At 46.2% G+C, this 15329-nt stretch overlaps 1 protein-coding gene across 2 annotated transcripts in view; it reads right to left on the reverse strand.

The window, feature by feature from the left end:
• myo1d (myosin 1D) overlaps window positions 1-15329 on the reverse strand; it is a 126537-nt gene that overhangs the window by 22027 nt on the left and 89181 nt on the right. For both annotated transcript variants that reach the window (XR_013965812.1, XM_080789916.1), the window contains exon 21: window positions 9316-9470. Coding sequence is in view for 1 of the 2 variants with exons in the window: in XM_080789916.1 (XP_080646042.1) it covers window positions 9316-9470 (155 nt within the window). In the remaining variant the exon portion in view is untranslated. The remainder of the gene's footprint in view (window positions 1-9315; window positions 9471-15329) is intronic.

Raw genomic sequence — 15329 nt, forward strand, 5'->3', positions numbered from 1 at the left:
TGGTGCCTTAACACTAGAAGGTCTGAAATAAAATCAGCTAAATTTGCATGTGCTTAAATTCACATTTAGAATTTTTTTCAGATGTCAAGATTTTCTGAGATGATAGAATAGTGATGGATGATGATGCTCATGGAAGGGGAACCTTCTGAAAGCTTCATGGGCAAAGATAATCAACTTTAAAATAATAAAAAAAACGGCCAAAATGACGCCTCTAAATCCTGACCTACGGTTTCTGAAAACCTTCATCGGCGGAATGTGTGTGTGACTGGGTGAACGTAATGAACAGTATATGTAAAGCACCAAGGCGCTATATAAATGCACCATTTACCCTTTACCTTATAGTATATCTATAAGGTAGAGAGAGAGAGAGTGAGAGAGAGAGAGAGAGAGAAATGGGGGGATAGAGGGAACCGTACCGTACTGATCAAAGAGTCATATACCAGATGAGAAGAGAAAGGGGGTGAAAATGGAGATAAGGGGCTCCTTCCATTAGCGACCCCTTTCCTTTCTCCCCGGCATCTCCCTGTCTCTCCATTATCAGTCAACTGTCTGAGTGGTTTTTCATTAGTCACCGGTTTAGACATTCAAGTCGAGCGTTCGGCTAAAAAGCTGAGCCGTCGCCACAGAAACCACAGTCCTTTTTTTTTTTTCTGAGAAAGCAATCCCGAGCAGCTTATTACACAAGTGACACGACCACAGAGGAGAGATCCTTCAGTGTGCATATACAGTACACAAACACACTGGATACAGTATACCTGAGGTCACTCTGCACACGCAGGGCTGTGGTCTGCTTGTGCTATAGTGCAAACTACATAGGGCTGTCCCTATGGTGGTCCAAAAGTAAACAAACTGCCTCTGTGCGATATTGTCGGGGAGTCATATTTGATACAGTCCGTTTCTGTAGCAATAATCGAACTAACTCAGCAGCAGTGACTTCATTTCATAATTATATGAGTGAAACGGCCTGGATGATTTGTTTAGTTTTCAAACCCAGTTCTTATATGAGGCGATCTAAATTATAATACAAATAACAAAAGTACACTAATCCGTGGACTTAGCGCCCTCTAGCGATATTGTGGTCAGACTTCGGTGCTCCATAGGTCGGAGAGACAGTGTAATGCCTCAGCAATATAGGATCATAGGTAAACCAAGAACTATACGCACGCATGCACGCACACACGCACGCTCATACAGTATACACTCATGTGGGCGCACGGACACATATACGCATTCATGAATACAAAAAAAACACACACATATGCATAAGTCGCATATGCAGTGCATGTTCATATGCAGTGCATGTTCACATGCAACGCACGTACGTGCACTGTCGCAACAACAACAACAGTGAAAGGTTGCAGGTTTTTATCGGAGGCGTACAGTTGCACCTCTGCCTGATGTGTGCATGCATGTCCAATAATATGCAGGACTTCAGAGGACTGAAGTCCACCAGGGAGAATTAAGTCTGTGTGGATAAATTATTCAAGGGTAAGCTGTTTTATGACTTGTGCTCAGCTCAGTGTGAACCAGAGGCTGCGGTGCGTGCGTGCTCTGTGTGTGTGTGTTTGTGTGTGTGTGTGTCTGATGAGATGTGTGGTGCAAGCAATCACTGACAAATAACCTACGTACCAGGCACAAATGTAGCGAAGTAAATCTCTAAAGCCCGTTTGCTCTGTTAAGGTCACAACCTTGTGGCTGCGGTGTGCAACAGTCACAGTTAAAATGCTATTACCTTTACTGCGGTCACTGAGGCAGAGAGAGAGAGACGCTAGTCTGTTTGGAATCCTCAGCTGACAGACTAAACTTGTCGTAATTGGTTGTCGTCGTATAATAAGTAGAAGCACATTTTTGGATTATGGCGGATGAATTACAGCTTAGTTTCATAATGCACACAAGTTAAAACAGAGAGGAGGCTTCATAATACAACACACAAGTTAAAACAGAGAGAAGGCTGCGCTACAAGGAGCCTGCACGATGCAACATAATTTAATCCAAACCAATGTTTGGACACTATCGTTTTCTTCAGGGTTTTAATACATGAGATGGCGCGAGAAAAGTGTGCTTTGCGCAACATACCAGAAAACTGTGAGAAGAGCAAAATGTTCTACATTGCTGCCTGCAGGATTGGAACAAGATGAACCATGAAACTAGGCTGACTCCAGCCCTGAATCGCTGTAGTCACACCCATCAAAAAAACATTCTGGCGAGTCAATAATGAAGTGAAACAAAATGGAAATTCGCAGGGTCGTCAGGCTACCATGAAACTATCCACTGGAGCTATACGTTACAGCGCTGTATAGGACGTTAACTTGGGACATGTCTCTTTTTGGTCTTCCCCCGAGAAACATTTCAAATAGCTCGCTGCTTCTGCAAGGAGAGCGAGGAGCGGTCAGACAGGCTGAACTGAACACCAACCACCATCACCACCACCACCACCATCGAGCATGCATTTCCAACTATACTACAAAACTCACGTCTGTAATAATCGCTCGCCGTGTGATACAGGAGATCATGCTGACGCTTCACAAATGCACTAGCAAAGAGCCTCCATATCTTTTGCAGCACTTTTTTTAGTAGTAGAGTCGAAGTAACGGTGCTGAAAATTGGAAATACCCCAGGGGTCCATGAGGGAGGGGGTTCCCGGGGGCCCCCAGCTAAATGTTTCATGTAGTTAGAGGTAACCAAACAGACCTTTACGGGGGGGGACTTAGATTCAGGTGAACGGGGGTCCATCCATGGGGGGGGGGTCCAAATGCATATAAAGCTGTGGGTCCATAAAATAATGTATAAGCCAGAGAATCACTGCACTATAGCATGTGTATTACCATGTGAAGGTTCCCTATAGCATCAGAGAACATTACTCGCATGAAGAAGGTTAGACATATTTAATGTATGCATGCATGCTCGTGCATTGATGATAGGTGGAAAAGGCTGATCAATACGTCAAGGTGAGACATGTGTGGCACTGCAGGTCCATTGAGGATGTGTGGGATGCGGTCAAGGTTTGGTCAGAGAACCATTGTGCGTGATCAACTTCATTGATCCGGTTCAGTGCCTGCGCGCGTGCGCGTGTGTGTGTGTGTGTGTGTGTGTGTGTTAGTGTGTGTGTGTTAGTGTGTGTGTGTGAGACGGTGAACGGTGTATTTGCCCTCACGTCCTGTTGGGGGTGAGAGTGCTGCAGTGGCTCCTGTGTGCACTGCAACATGGGGAGGGAGAGAGAGAGATAGGTAGAGAGAGAGAGACAGAGACAGAGGGTCTTACCTATCTAAATATAGGCCTCCACAGCAGCATGGAATAAATATTTCATCTCCTTTTGTCCTCAAATGGAAGGGTGGGCAGAGAGAGAGACATAGAGTGAGGGAGAGAGAGAGAGAGGAGAAAGCCATGTGGAGGTGGAGTTAAGGAGAGGGTGCAGTACAAATGGGATATAGCCAAAAATAGAAGGCAGGGGGAAAATGGGGAGAGAGAGAGAGAGAGAGAGAGAGAGAGAGAGAGAGAGAGAGAGAGAGAGAGAGAGAGAGAGAGAGAGACAGAGAGAGAGAGAGAGAGAAGGGAGGGGGCGGTGGAAGTCATGGGAATCTAAATCCTCCTCCTTTTCATGCAGAATGGGGACGGAGCATTTGTGAGTTATTAGATAACTTGTGCGTCACTGCAGAAAAGAGGGCTATATATCACAGTATGTACATAGACACACATTAAATTGCGCAAATCGTGTCTATATGTTGCATGCAAATGTACAGCTACAATGACAACTATAAATGAAATCATCATAAAACACAATAAATAAGTTATACAGGCCAATTTAGCGACATGGCCTATTGGATCCTAGCGGATCAAGGCATGCAGTGTGCAGTGCACAGATCTGAAGAGACACACAGAGAGAGAGAGAGAGAGAGGGGGGGGGGCATTAGTTTCACAACCACCTTGCCTTGGCCTTGCTATGGTTGTTGGCTGGATAAAGAGCGTTGCTTTGTGTGTGTGTGCGTGTGTGTGTGTGTGTGTGTGCGTGTGCGTGCGTGCATGTGCGTGCACACGTCGTAGCGCATGACATATACTTGGTGTCAAGAACCGACGACAACAGCCGATCTACAAGCTTGCAGCGCGCCCTCTGCCCGTTTGTGTACATGAAGATGGAATACTTTCCGTGGGCGAGCGAGTACAAATCACCCGTAAGCCGCCGCGTCTAGTGTCCGCGGAGCCATTGTTGTGCCTGTAGTGTTGTTTCTGTGCGACGCGTGGCACGCTGGAGGAGAGATACAGGTTAGAGCCAGCCAGGTCTACTGGGAGCTGCCGAGGGGCTGGATATACACAGTATACGCACGCATGTATACGTGCACTATACGTGCAAAATCCCTCTCAGCACGTTTTCCCACACACACACCCTTTCGTGCCTATAACAACATACAGCAGGCATTCAGACATACAGTCGAACACACACACACACACACACACACACACAGGTTTGTGTCCCTTTGTTCTGCCCGTGTTTGATGGATGGGTCGGTGTGCAGAGCACCCAGAGAGTCGTTACGTGAGGCCCAGTGGCAGGTGTGTGTGTCGGCCCAGCACCCACAGAGCAATAGCTTCCACTGTATGGAACACGATAGCATCGACAAATGGCATTGATCAAGCATGTGCCCATTATACCCCCACATGCCGGTAAAAAGGTGTGTGTGTGCGTGCGCACACAGTGAATGTGTGCACACGCACACGCACACAGACACAGACACAGACACACACACACACACACGCGAGATGGGATATTGCAGCTCATCCTCAAAGCAAATATCGGATCATATAAAGACGGAACAAATAGAATTGCAAAGGGCCATTTAATCTATAATAGATCTGAAGTGTGTCCCGCCGGAGGGACCAAGAGGCATCCTTTCTCCAGTCTTACCATCAGTGTGTGTGTGTGTGTGTGTGTGTGTGTGTGTGTGTGTGTGTGCGCGCGTGTGCGTGTGCACGCTCCAGTGTTAATTTAGTTGACTAAAGACTAAGTCGACTAAGGTTTTTCAGAAGACTAAATTAAAACATTGTGAGAGAATGAACAGTGGTATGCGCTCCGTGTCCCCCGCAGGTGTTTTAAGCATTATGTTATCATTTAGCTATTGAAAAATAGAAGACCTACATTAGATCGGTTGTGAGGCTTTGCTTTGGACTTGAAATCCTGAAACGCCCAAGCATATTAGGCTACTGTATGTGGAACAAATGTGTCAATAATATTATTAGTGCCTCCGTCCCCAGCTGTAACCCTCAGTGAGGCTTCAGCCTGTCAGAGAGTCTGATTGAATAATGAATACACCAGCGGCCAGGATTAATAAATACATTTGCTGTAATTCACGCCAAAACCCGTGACCGGATATTACAAATGTTACGTACGTACGTGTGTGTGTGTGTGTGTGTGTGTGTGTGTTGTCGCATCCACTTACAGTCTACCGCTCGACGATGAGAAAGCCTAATCGCGACTATTACAGCGTTGGCTATCGGCCGTGAAGTGAACCTTGTTTTGACCAGAAATGCCATCTTGGGGACAAGGAATTGGAGGTCGATCGAAAGAAACAGATAGCAACTCAATGCTAATGTAAGTAGCATAACGAGTCGATCGATCATAAGCATTATGAAAGACCAATTGCCGTACATCGATGGCAATGGTATTTATTAATTAAATAGATTGGTGTCCTCTTCTCATACTCAACTCTCAAAACAAACGAGGTCAAATGGGAAGGTTTTATAGTCAAGTTTTGATGACTGCTATAGACTGCGATGAGTAGAATAACTGCGGAATGTGAATGTGATGAAAGGGTAAGGCGCGCCCAAGTCGTTTTTTTTATTGTGATGAAATCCCTCATTAAAATGCTTTATGGTTAACGCTGCCACTCAAAATGGTTCTCGTGTCGCATAAAGTCTAGGCCTGTAAATGATCAGGGATTGGGTGAGTTATTGCGGTGGCACGCGTGCCCGTTTATCCGAAACGCCTGATATTCATATTGATCCGAGTGCAAAACGGTGGTAAATGCCAGCCCACTGCTCCCTTGTTAACTAGAACACATTGCATGTGAGTGAAAACAAACGTTTGTCTATGCTCCAGCGTCGTAGGCGGTGTAGGACACACAAGAAGATCTTTTTGTTTGTTTTTCCGTGTGCGCTACTGAAATGAACTGAGCTGACCTGGTGCTCTCTGTATACTTTATACAAAGCCTGAGGATCTCAACGGTAGAATAGATTATAGAGTGCCTTCCCTGAGCCGAACCCAAGAAAAGAAAGAAGTGGTGAAAACAGAGACTGGCGGTGGTCCAGAGGGTTTCATCTCCAGGTAGCAGTATCTCATTTCTTGGGCAGCAACATGGAAAGCATCATTTTCAAGTATCAGTCAAGAGGGAGACATCGGGTGGGAAAAGATCAACATATGGAATGTCAGAACAGGTCAGCGCAAGGTCAATCTAGGTGAAGATCGAGTCCTCTCCATGTATGGTTAGATTACGTTTTTTTTCTTTTTTGAGGGGCGCTAGCACCTCCTATATACAGTCTCAATATTTGCCATTGACAACGAAAGGAGAAATTAGGTCATATTATGTGCCTCAAATATGACGTAAGTGTAAATGCCATTGACAATGAAGGGAAACTGTACCGTCATATGCAGACGAGCAAATGGGCTAACCAATCACATGAGATCGGTTGTTCATGAGATGATGTATGACGGTACACTATAGACAGATGCTAGATAACATGCTTATTGGAATCCTATAGTTTCTTTGTTGAAGCGCTACAGTATAGTATACCGGTATGTTGTTCTCTTTGCACTCTCATTATAATTGTCTTATTGTCTTAAGTGTTTTCTAAACCTTTTCTATTCTGGGGGTGCAGTGAGGTGCGTCAGAGCTCTCACTGTGCAGGCAATGTTCCTGTGATGCCTAGCAATGTCCTCTAAGGCATAATAACACTCCAAAGTCATATTTAATCACTGTCCTTGCTTTCACAACACCGCATCTATCATAGTTCATAACGCTAAAACACCAGCATACCAGCACAGCATTTCTTTGGTCTCTTCTAGTGGTCGATGCAGGGCTGTTGGTGCTACTGAAACTATAGTCCCACTCGAGGACATGAGTATTTATTTTATCGCTCAGTGGTACAATAAATGCTCTGATTGCTTTTCATCTCATGGTGATTGTGTTGCGAGATTATACTCCTTATATAAGTACTTGAAGCAGCCATCTCTCTAAGCATCTCTCAGATTAATTCTCTTTCGTCTTAGGTCATCTATTGATTTGTATTGATTTGCAGTGTGCGACGTTTACGTAATATTTGGGGTGTGCCACCACGGCCTTGGTGGACTTACGAGGCTATGGAATATGAATCAAATGAAAGTTGTAATTATCATAACAACAAGATTACCAACTGTAGCTGAATTGAGCTGAATAGGAAAAAAAAGGGAATATCCACAGAAGAAAGCTGAACCGAGTTGGAAGCTTCTTTTTTTCTTTTTACTGTAACCCCGTTATTTGAGCCACAGCAACCAGTATTGGCAACAGTGGATTTGCTGACTGTAGCTGAGCGAAAGTGGAGTTGTCTTAACCCCAGACGTGTATAGCTTAACCCTAGTCTATGAACGCTACACATAGCAGTCTGGAAATATGCCTCCTGATCCTGAAAATGTGCTATTTGTTGCACAACGTAGCATATATTATACCGTATAGGGTTTATGAGTTTAACCCATTTAGGACGGGAGCGCATCTTTGTCGCTTTAGCATTTAACCACTTCAACCGTTATTTTAAACTTTATAGCTGTTGAAAAATAACAGATCTACAAGCTCATATCGAGCTTGTAGATCTGCTATTTGTTTTTTACATCGTGAAAACGTGTGCAAATCTTTGAACACATTATATTCTGTCACAGCGAACGTTCTTTTAGCTTAGGGGGGGGGGGGGGGGGGTCCCTGCCCCTGGAACAACATATTTTCAGATGAGGGTCTGCGGGCCAGGATTTAGAAGACATTTAGTAGAATCCGGTCCTAAACGGGTCAGACCCGAGGACTAACCCATTTAGAGGACGGGAGACAAGCAAAGGAAGTGGCCTCGGTCACGTCCCGCAGCCATGGCAACCACACACGGTCAACAGATGTGGACCCGGTGCTATTTGGGCTTTGGGTTAATCCCAGCGGGACACCGTCCCACCCCGCCGTCTGCTGTCTGTCCCCACGGCGATAAGGAACAGCACCACTGTGAGGCTGAGTGGAAATGTCTCCACGGTCACACTGGCTTATTTCTGAGTGTCTTTAGTGTCCATTTTAACCCATTCTGACCGGAGATCAGATTATAAAAATGTCTCCTATATCAGGACAGTTTTCTGAAAAAGCTATGTTTCTATGTCAGTGGTTCTATTTTTCGAAAATAGCAGACCTACAAGCTCGTAGCGCGCCACTCGGTGGCTACTCGCTATGAGCTTGTAGATCTGCTATTTTTCCAATAGCTAAGGCATAACATGATGCTAATACCAAAAGGGGTTCCCGCCCCAAAATGGGTTAACTCTCAACTCTGAGTTAAATTAACACCAGGGAGTTTAGAGTGTAACACACACACACACACACACACACACACACACACACACACACACACACACACACACACACACACACGCACATCAATTCACAAGACCCGCACGCACGCCCAAACCACAGCCCAACACTACATCCCTCTCGCTTCCCAATCTCCCTTCCTATTACTTTCCATGACAAGCCCCTCCATCACCATAGTCCCTGTATCCCATTCCATCACCCTGCTCCCCCCTCTCTCTCTCTCTCTCTCTCTCTCTCTCTCTCTCTAACTTAAGGTGTTGAATGACCTACCGTATCTCAAGTAGGTTTTGTGGAGAAGCGGTGCTTCTGTTATGCACCTCATGATCTGGAAGATAAACTCCCAGAAAACTGAAAACGGTCTGCTGCAGCATCAGCAATTCAGCATAAAGTACATCTTGATGTCAATACTTTTGTACTTTCACTCAAGTACTCTTTTACTTGTAACGTAAAATGTATTTCTATATTGCAGCATTGATACTTTTTTTGTGGCTTTCGACTTATATTTTTTTTATAGAGGGACAGACAGTAGGGAGAGAGATGGGGGGAGGGGGGGTGACATGCAGTAAAGGCCGTCGGGATTGGGGAGCACACTGCCAGACTCGGGGCTTATATACCGGCCAAGGTGCCTGGACCGCTGAGCCACGGCCCCAGGCCAGCATTGATATAACTTTTACTCGAGTCAAAACATTTAGCGTGTATATACTCTTCATTCCCACCAGGTAAGGGTCCCCCCTTACCTCTTGAAGTGGCTGAGCAGCGTTCCGACCAGCTCCCCGATGCGGTTGTCAGCGGCGGGCACCATGCCCTGCAGACACACCACCAGGTCCCTGCTGTCCTTGGTGTGGAACACCACCAGCTGGTCCTTCCCCGGGGACACGCTCAGCCCCGTCACCTGCAGGGGACACACGGAGGAGCGCAAAGCAATGTTTTCACCATTTTTTTTTTTTTTAAACATATGTTTATTGATTTTCTTTACAGTACAAAGAAGTATTTTCAAAACAATTGACATATATTTCCCCCCCCCCCCCCACATCCCCATGGCAGCACAAATACAAACAAAATCTTATCACAAAATGTTTTGACAACAATACATACAGAACAAAAATTAATAAATAATAATGACAAAACGAAAAATAAAACGAAAATAAAACACATTACATACATCACAGTTCCCTACCCCCACCCCACATGTTTTCACCATTTAAAGAAAATAGCAGCCCTATACAAGCTCGTAGCACGCCACTCGGTGGCGCGCTATGAAACCCTGCAAGGCACCAACCTTCACATCAGGAGCAATTAGGGGTTCAGTGTCTTGCTCAAGGACACTTGGACACTAACTCTGGGGGAGCCCGGGCTCGAACTGGGAACCTTGCGGTTACCATCCGGCTGTTCTACTCTGTTACAAAGTATTGGTATTAAAATGTACTTTAAAGTACATTTTAAAATGTACTTTAAAGTACATTTTAATACCAAAAATTTATGATTCTATGACGATTGTGAGCTTAGAACGGCTATTTTCAAATGGCCGAAATGTACTGTACTATAATCAAAATCTACAAAGTAATAACTAAAGGTTTCAAATGAATGTAGTGGAGTTGTATAGAAGTAAAACTACTGGAAATTGGAAATGAGATGATGAGATGATGAGATATACTTTATTGTCCCACGAGGGGAAATTTGTCTTGGGCAAAAGTGCATTAGTACATCAGCGCTTTTAAAAACAGACAGACAAATACACAAAAGACAATACACAGTAGCAGCAAAGTACAAGTCACAAGAGTATCACAAGAGAAGTGAAAGTTGCAATAAGAGGAGGTATATAATATAAAAAGTATTCACAGTTATAGTATCACAATCACAGTAAAGTGCAATAAATAACTGATGAAGGTCAGAAGTCCCTTCCCCACTAAGAACTATGAACTATGTGGCGGTTGTTTAGTAGAACAATTATTGAAGTGGGAAGAAAAGAAAGTTCAAAGCGGTTGCACTTGCAACGACACGCTCTGTAGCGTCTACCAGAGGGTAACGGCTCATACTCTGAAGATAACATATGTGAAAGGATCAGACAACACTCTATTTGACAGACTGAGCACCGTTTTCTCAAAGATTGTCTGAAGAGATGGAGAATCTTTCCTATACCAATTACCTCAATGGCTGTTTTTTTCCCCATTTTAGCTATTCTAGATTTGAGCTGGACAGAGAGTGTCCCAAACCAAGCTGACATGCCATATCTTATAATGCTACCTATAGCACTGCATCATAGAAGGTTGACATGGCTCCCTTTGCTCACACCAAAGAGCCTGAGCCTGCGGAGAAAGTGCAAGCGTTGTGCCAATTTGACATACAGTACAGATAGTCCACATGGACGTTCCATTTGAGCTGGTTGTCCATTTTTCCATTTGAAATACTCAAAGTAAAGAGACAAAAACCTCAAAACTGTACTTAATTACTTTCCACCACTGTAGATACTGTTGCGGACACACACAAGGCATGTATATATTCCTCAATGATAAGATAATTAGAAAAACATGCATATTCGCATACACAACCGTACGGTACATACAGTAGGAATTCAGCGCAGCCCAAAGGACATGGATTCGCAGAGGTACTCGTGTACTGTAGAGTGCAAACTGTAATTCATTATCCCTCATTTAACAAGACGTAAGAGGCAGCGGGGGGAATTGGGACGTGGTGCAGTCAGCAGATCTCTCTCTCTCACACGTCTCTGGGACGTGTGAAAACCCCAATGAAGGAACTGCTGCTAATAATAGAACGCCTATAATGCAGGGCAATGGGTCTGTCTCTGTGTATAGTGCAACCACTAGAGCATGGTGAACGGTTTATAGGCTGTGGCTAAACACCGCAAGACTTCTTTGGGGACACAAAAGACGGACACAAAATCACAAAATGTACAGGATGTTGAGCTTGAAGAAGACTAACGATCAGAGCCCAGTCATGCATAAACAGAGTGTGCATTATTGATGTATATATATCTTTATGGACCCCCCCCCCCCCCCACACACCACCCGCCCACCTCTGAACCTTAAAGTCCAATGAATGCGACTGAAGAGCTATTGATCAGGTTCCCACAGGATGCACACGAGGTGTTTAATCAAGACTGCCTCATCCCACACACACACACACACACACACACACACACACACACACACACACCCATCCACACCCAGAGGAGATCGGCGCGACAGAGGATTCCCAGCGTCGTGCTTGAATCGCTTCGTCTTACCGATAGCATGCGCCGGTAAACACAGCTAAAGGAGTTCAATAGGCCTCTAATGTGTTCCTATACCAGCGCTTCAATCTCTTCCTCTCAAGTCTGCCTTATTCCCCCCCCCCCCCCTCCACCCCTCTAGGTTTCTCTGCCTAGCTCTCAGTTTTATTTATACCCTCTTAATCTGTCTCTGTAGTATTAAGCTCAGGTCCTCCAGGAGCCAGTGGAGAGTGCATTGTGCGCGCAGCGGGCCAGAGGGCAGGCACTTCAGGTACATTAATACCCACTCAGCAGAATGCTACACACCGAGACAAATCCTCCCTCCATCTCCGTCAGAACAGAACGCGGAAAGACAAGGCCTCAACCCCGGGGCTGTACGAGTTCCGCTTACCTGAGAAAGACAAGGCCTCAAACCCCGGGGCTATGCGAGTTACGCTTACCTGAGAAAGACAAGGCCTCAAACCCCGGGGCTGTACGAGTTCCGCTTACCTGAGAAAGACAAGGCCTCAAACCCCGGGGCTATGCGAGTTACGCTTACCTGAGAAAGACAAGGCCTCAAACCCCGGGGCTGTGCGAGTTCCGCTTACCTGAGAAAGACAAGGCCTCAACCCCGGGGCTGTGCGAGTTCCGCTTACATGAGAAAGACAAGGCCTCAAACCCCGGGGCTATGCGAGTTCCACTTACCTGAGAAAGACAAGGCCTCAACCCCGGGGCTGTGTGAGTTCCGCTTACCTGAGAAAGACAAGGCCTCAACCCCGGGGCTGTGCGAGTTCTGCTTACATGAGAAAGACAAGGCCTCAACCCCGGGGCTGTGTGAGTTCCGCTTACCTGCCAAACGACGGCCCATGACTTGCATCTCCCCCCTTTTCGGTGACGAGTGTCCCAGAATCGGGGCTAAATTACAGCCCGGAGCCATGTTCTCCCCCCCCCCCCCCCCCCCCTGTCAACCACCCACATGTTAATTACACAGTGCCGGGTTACATTTACATTTATATTAAAAGGACTAATTGATTGGAATGAGAGTCGTTGTTCTAATGACTCGCGTAATGATAGATTATTTTACTTATCGCCGCTTCTGTGCGGGACGGTCATTAAGTTTCTGCAAATGTCACACAGTGGATGAGCGATACAGATGCTACATGCTAAACGTGTAGCAGTAACAGTCGGCATGGTTGACGAGAGCGTTTACGGTCCACCGTCATGGGGATGGGATTAGGGATTGAACATTCCTCCCATATCCCGGACCCCTCTCAGAGTGCTTAATAATTTAAGAAGGAACAGCTAAAACACTTTAAGGCCTAGTTTATTTTCCAAAATAGGCGAACTACAAGCTCACCACACGTCGCGTGGTGAGCTTGTACATCTGCCATTTTGGAAAATGTGGACAAATCTTGACAAATTGTGTCTCTCATGGCGTCTGAATCCCTTCAAAACGGGGGGGTCAGCGGACCAATGGGTCGTCGGACATTCACATGTTTGAGGAGCGCGGCTTCAGGAAGCCACAGGTCGGTTACATAACAGTAGAGATGAAGGGAAGTATAATGGGAATGAGAAGAGAGGAGGAGGTGACTAAATGGATCTAATATAATGAGGCGAGCTGCGTGACCTCTCCGGTCGTGAGGGCAACCAGAAGAGCCCGCTATGGATGTTTGTTGAGGGAAAAGCTCGGGCTTTCATTAGACAGTCCGCTATAATTATATATATATGTCACAAGCGTTATTACGCGTCGTATATACACTGTTGATTCTAACTGTTGATTTCTCAGAGTTAAAGGAACGCTCTTGCATGGGTTTTTACCGTGTGAGTGAGAAAGGACTGATGGATTATATAAAGTAAAAGGAGGTCGGAGGACAAGTGGACACACAAAACAGAATGGATAGTGCATCACTCATTCAGGTACAAGTAGCTAAATGTCGGTACGGCTGCCTGGAACCGCTACTCCAATGGGTGGTTGGATGGATGGATGGATAGAAGGAGAGATGGATGGAGAGATGGAAGACAACGTGGTGAGAAGGGTAACTGGAGGGGGACGACAAATAAGCCTCACACTGACTGGGCAGGCCGAGGGAAGAAGTATGTATAGGAGGAGGGCCGTCCACACACACACACACACACACACACACACACACACACGCCTGAAAGCCACCACCACCAGACAGACATCAGCTGATCTGCCGCCCTGCCCCGCTTTCGTATCCATGACAACGCAGTCTCCAGGGAAGTTGGCATGACAACGGCGGAACCAGAGAAGAGCAAGAGAGAGAGATAGAGAGAGAGAGAGAGAGAGAGAGGGAGGGAGGGAGGGAGAGAGAGAGAGAGGGAGGTGGGGATGGGTGGAGCTGCATAGGCAGGAATAGAACATATGTCAGGGGGGGGGGGGGGGGAAAGGAGGATGGAAAATGAAATGGGGGGGAAATGGAGAAGAGAAACCTGTGAGAGAGGCGATCAGGAAGAAGAGGTGGCGATGGGGAACGGCCATGACTCCCCCCAACCCCCCCCCCCCCCCTTCACATTTCTTTAGCGGCATACTTTTTACTTTCTCAAGGGCGTGAAAGAGAAAAACGTTCCATGCGGTCTTGCAGTACGGGCGTTAACCCATTTCGGGCGGGGAACCCCTTTCGGTGTTAGCGTTAGCTTTTTTCCCCCCTTTTTTAATGCTATTTTGAAAAATAGCAGATCTACAAGCTCAGAACGACTGACATGGAAACATAGCTTTTTCAGAAAACCGTCAGGATGCATAGATTTTTTTTTTTTTAGAATCCGATCTCAGGTCTAAATGGTTTAATTGCCACATAAATCCCCTGATTCGACAGCCGCTCCGCTCCACGCCGGAACCGTGCGGAGGTACGGAGCACATCCATCCATTGTTCCCCCTAACGCAGCAGTAAATACACAGTGGGTGGAGGGGGGGGGGGGGGGGGGGGGGAGGAGGCGGGTGCAGCCGGAGGGTTATCTATAGCTTATCGCCGCTAATCAACGACCAGCTAACTGCTCCTCTTCACGGTTCGCTTGACCTGCTGCTCATCGAACGCTTCGCACACATGAGTCACGCCTATACACCCCACCCACAGTCCCTGGGCTTGAACGTCTGTGACTGTCACTGTACTGTACTGTACTGTACTGTACTGTACTGTACTGTACTGTGCTGTGCTGTGCTGTGCTGTGCTGTGCTGTGCTGTACTGTACTGTACTGTACTGTACTGTACTGTACTGTACGATGCTACCTCGTTGCGTCCGTCTCCAGTAGTGTTCTGGTCGGCATGCATGCAGCCTGCCGAAAGAGCTTCTCTGGCATGCCTTCTGCACGAGACTTAAAGGACCACTTTTCAACCTATCTTCATATAATAGGTCCTCACTAATAATCGTGATAAAATGGCACGATTCTTTTCTACTCAGTCCGTGTCTCATAGGAGGGCCGTGGGCAGTTTAGAAACCGTCTTCCAGTGACATCATCATTAGGCAGATTTGTTTTTAAACAACATGTTTATTCATTATCGTGAGAACGATGGCTTCCATTTTCCC

This window comes from Protomyctophum bolini (assembly GCF_963924005.1).
Source record: "Protomyctophum bolini genome assembly, chromosome: 18".
NCBI lineage: Eukaryota > Metazoa > Chordata > Actinopteri > Myctophiformes > Myctophidae > Protomyctophum > Protomyctophum bolini.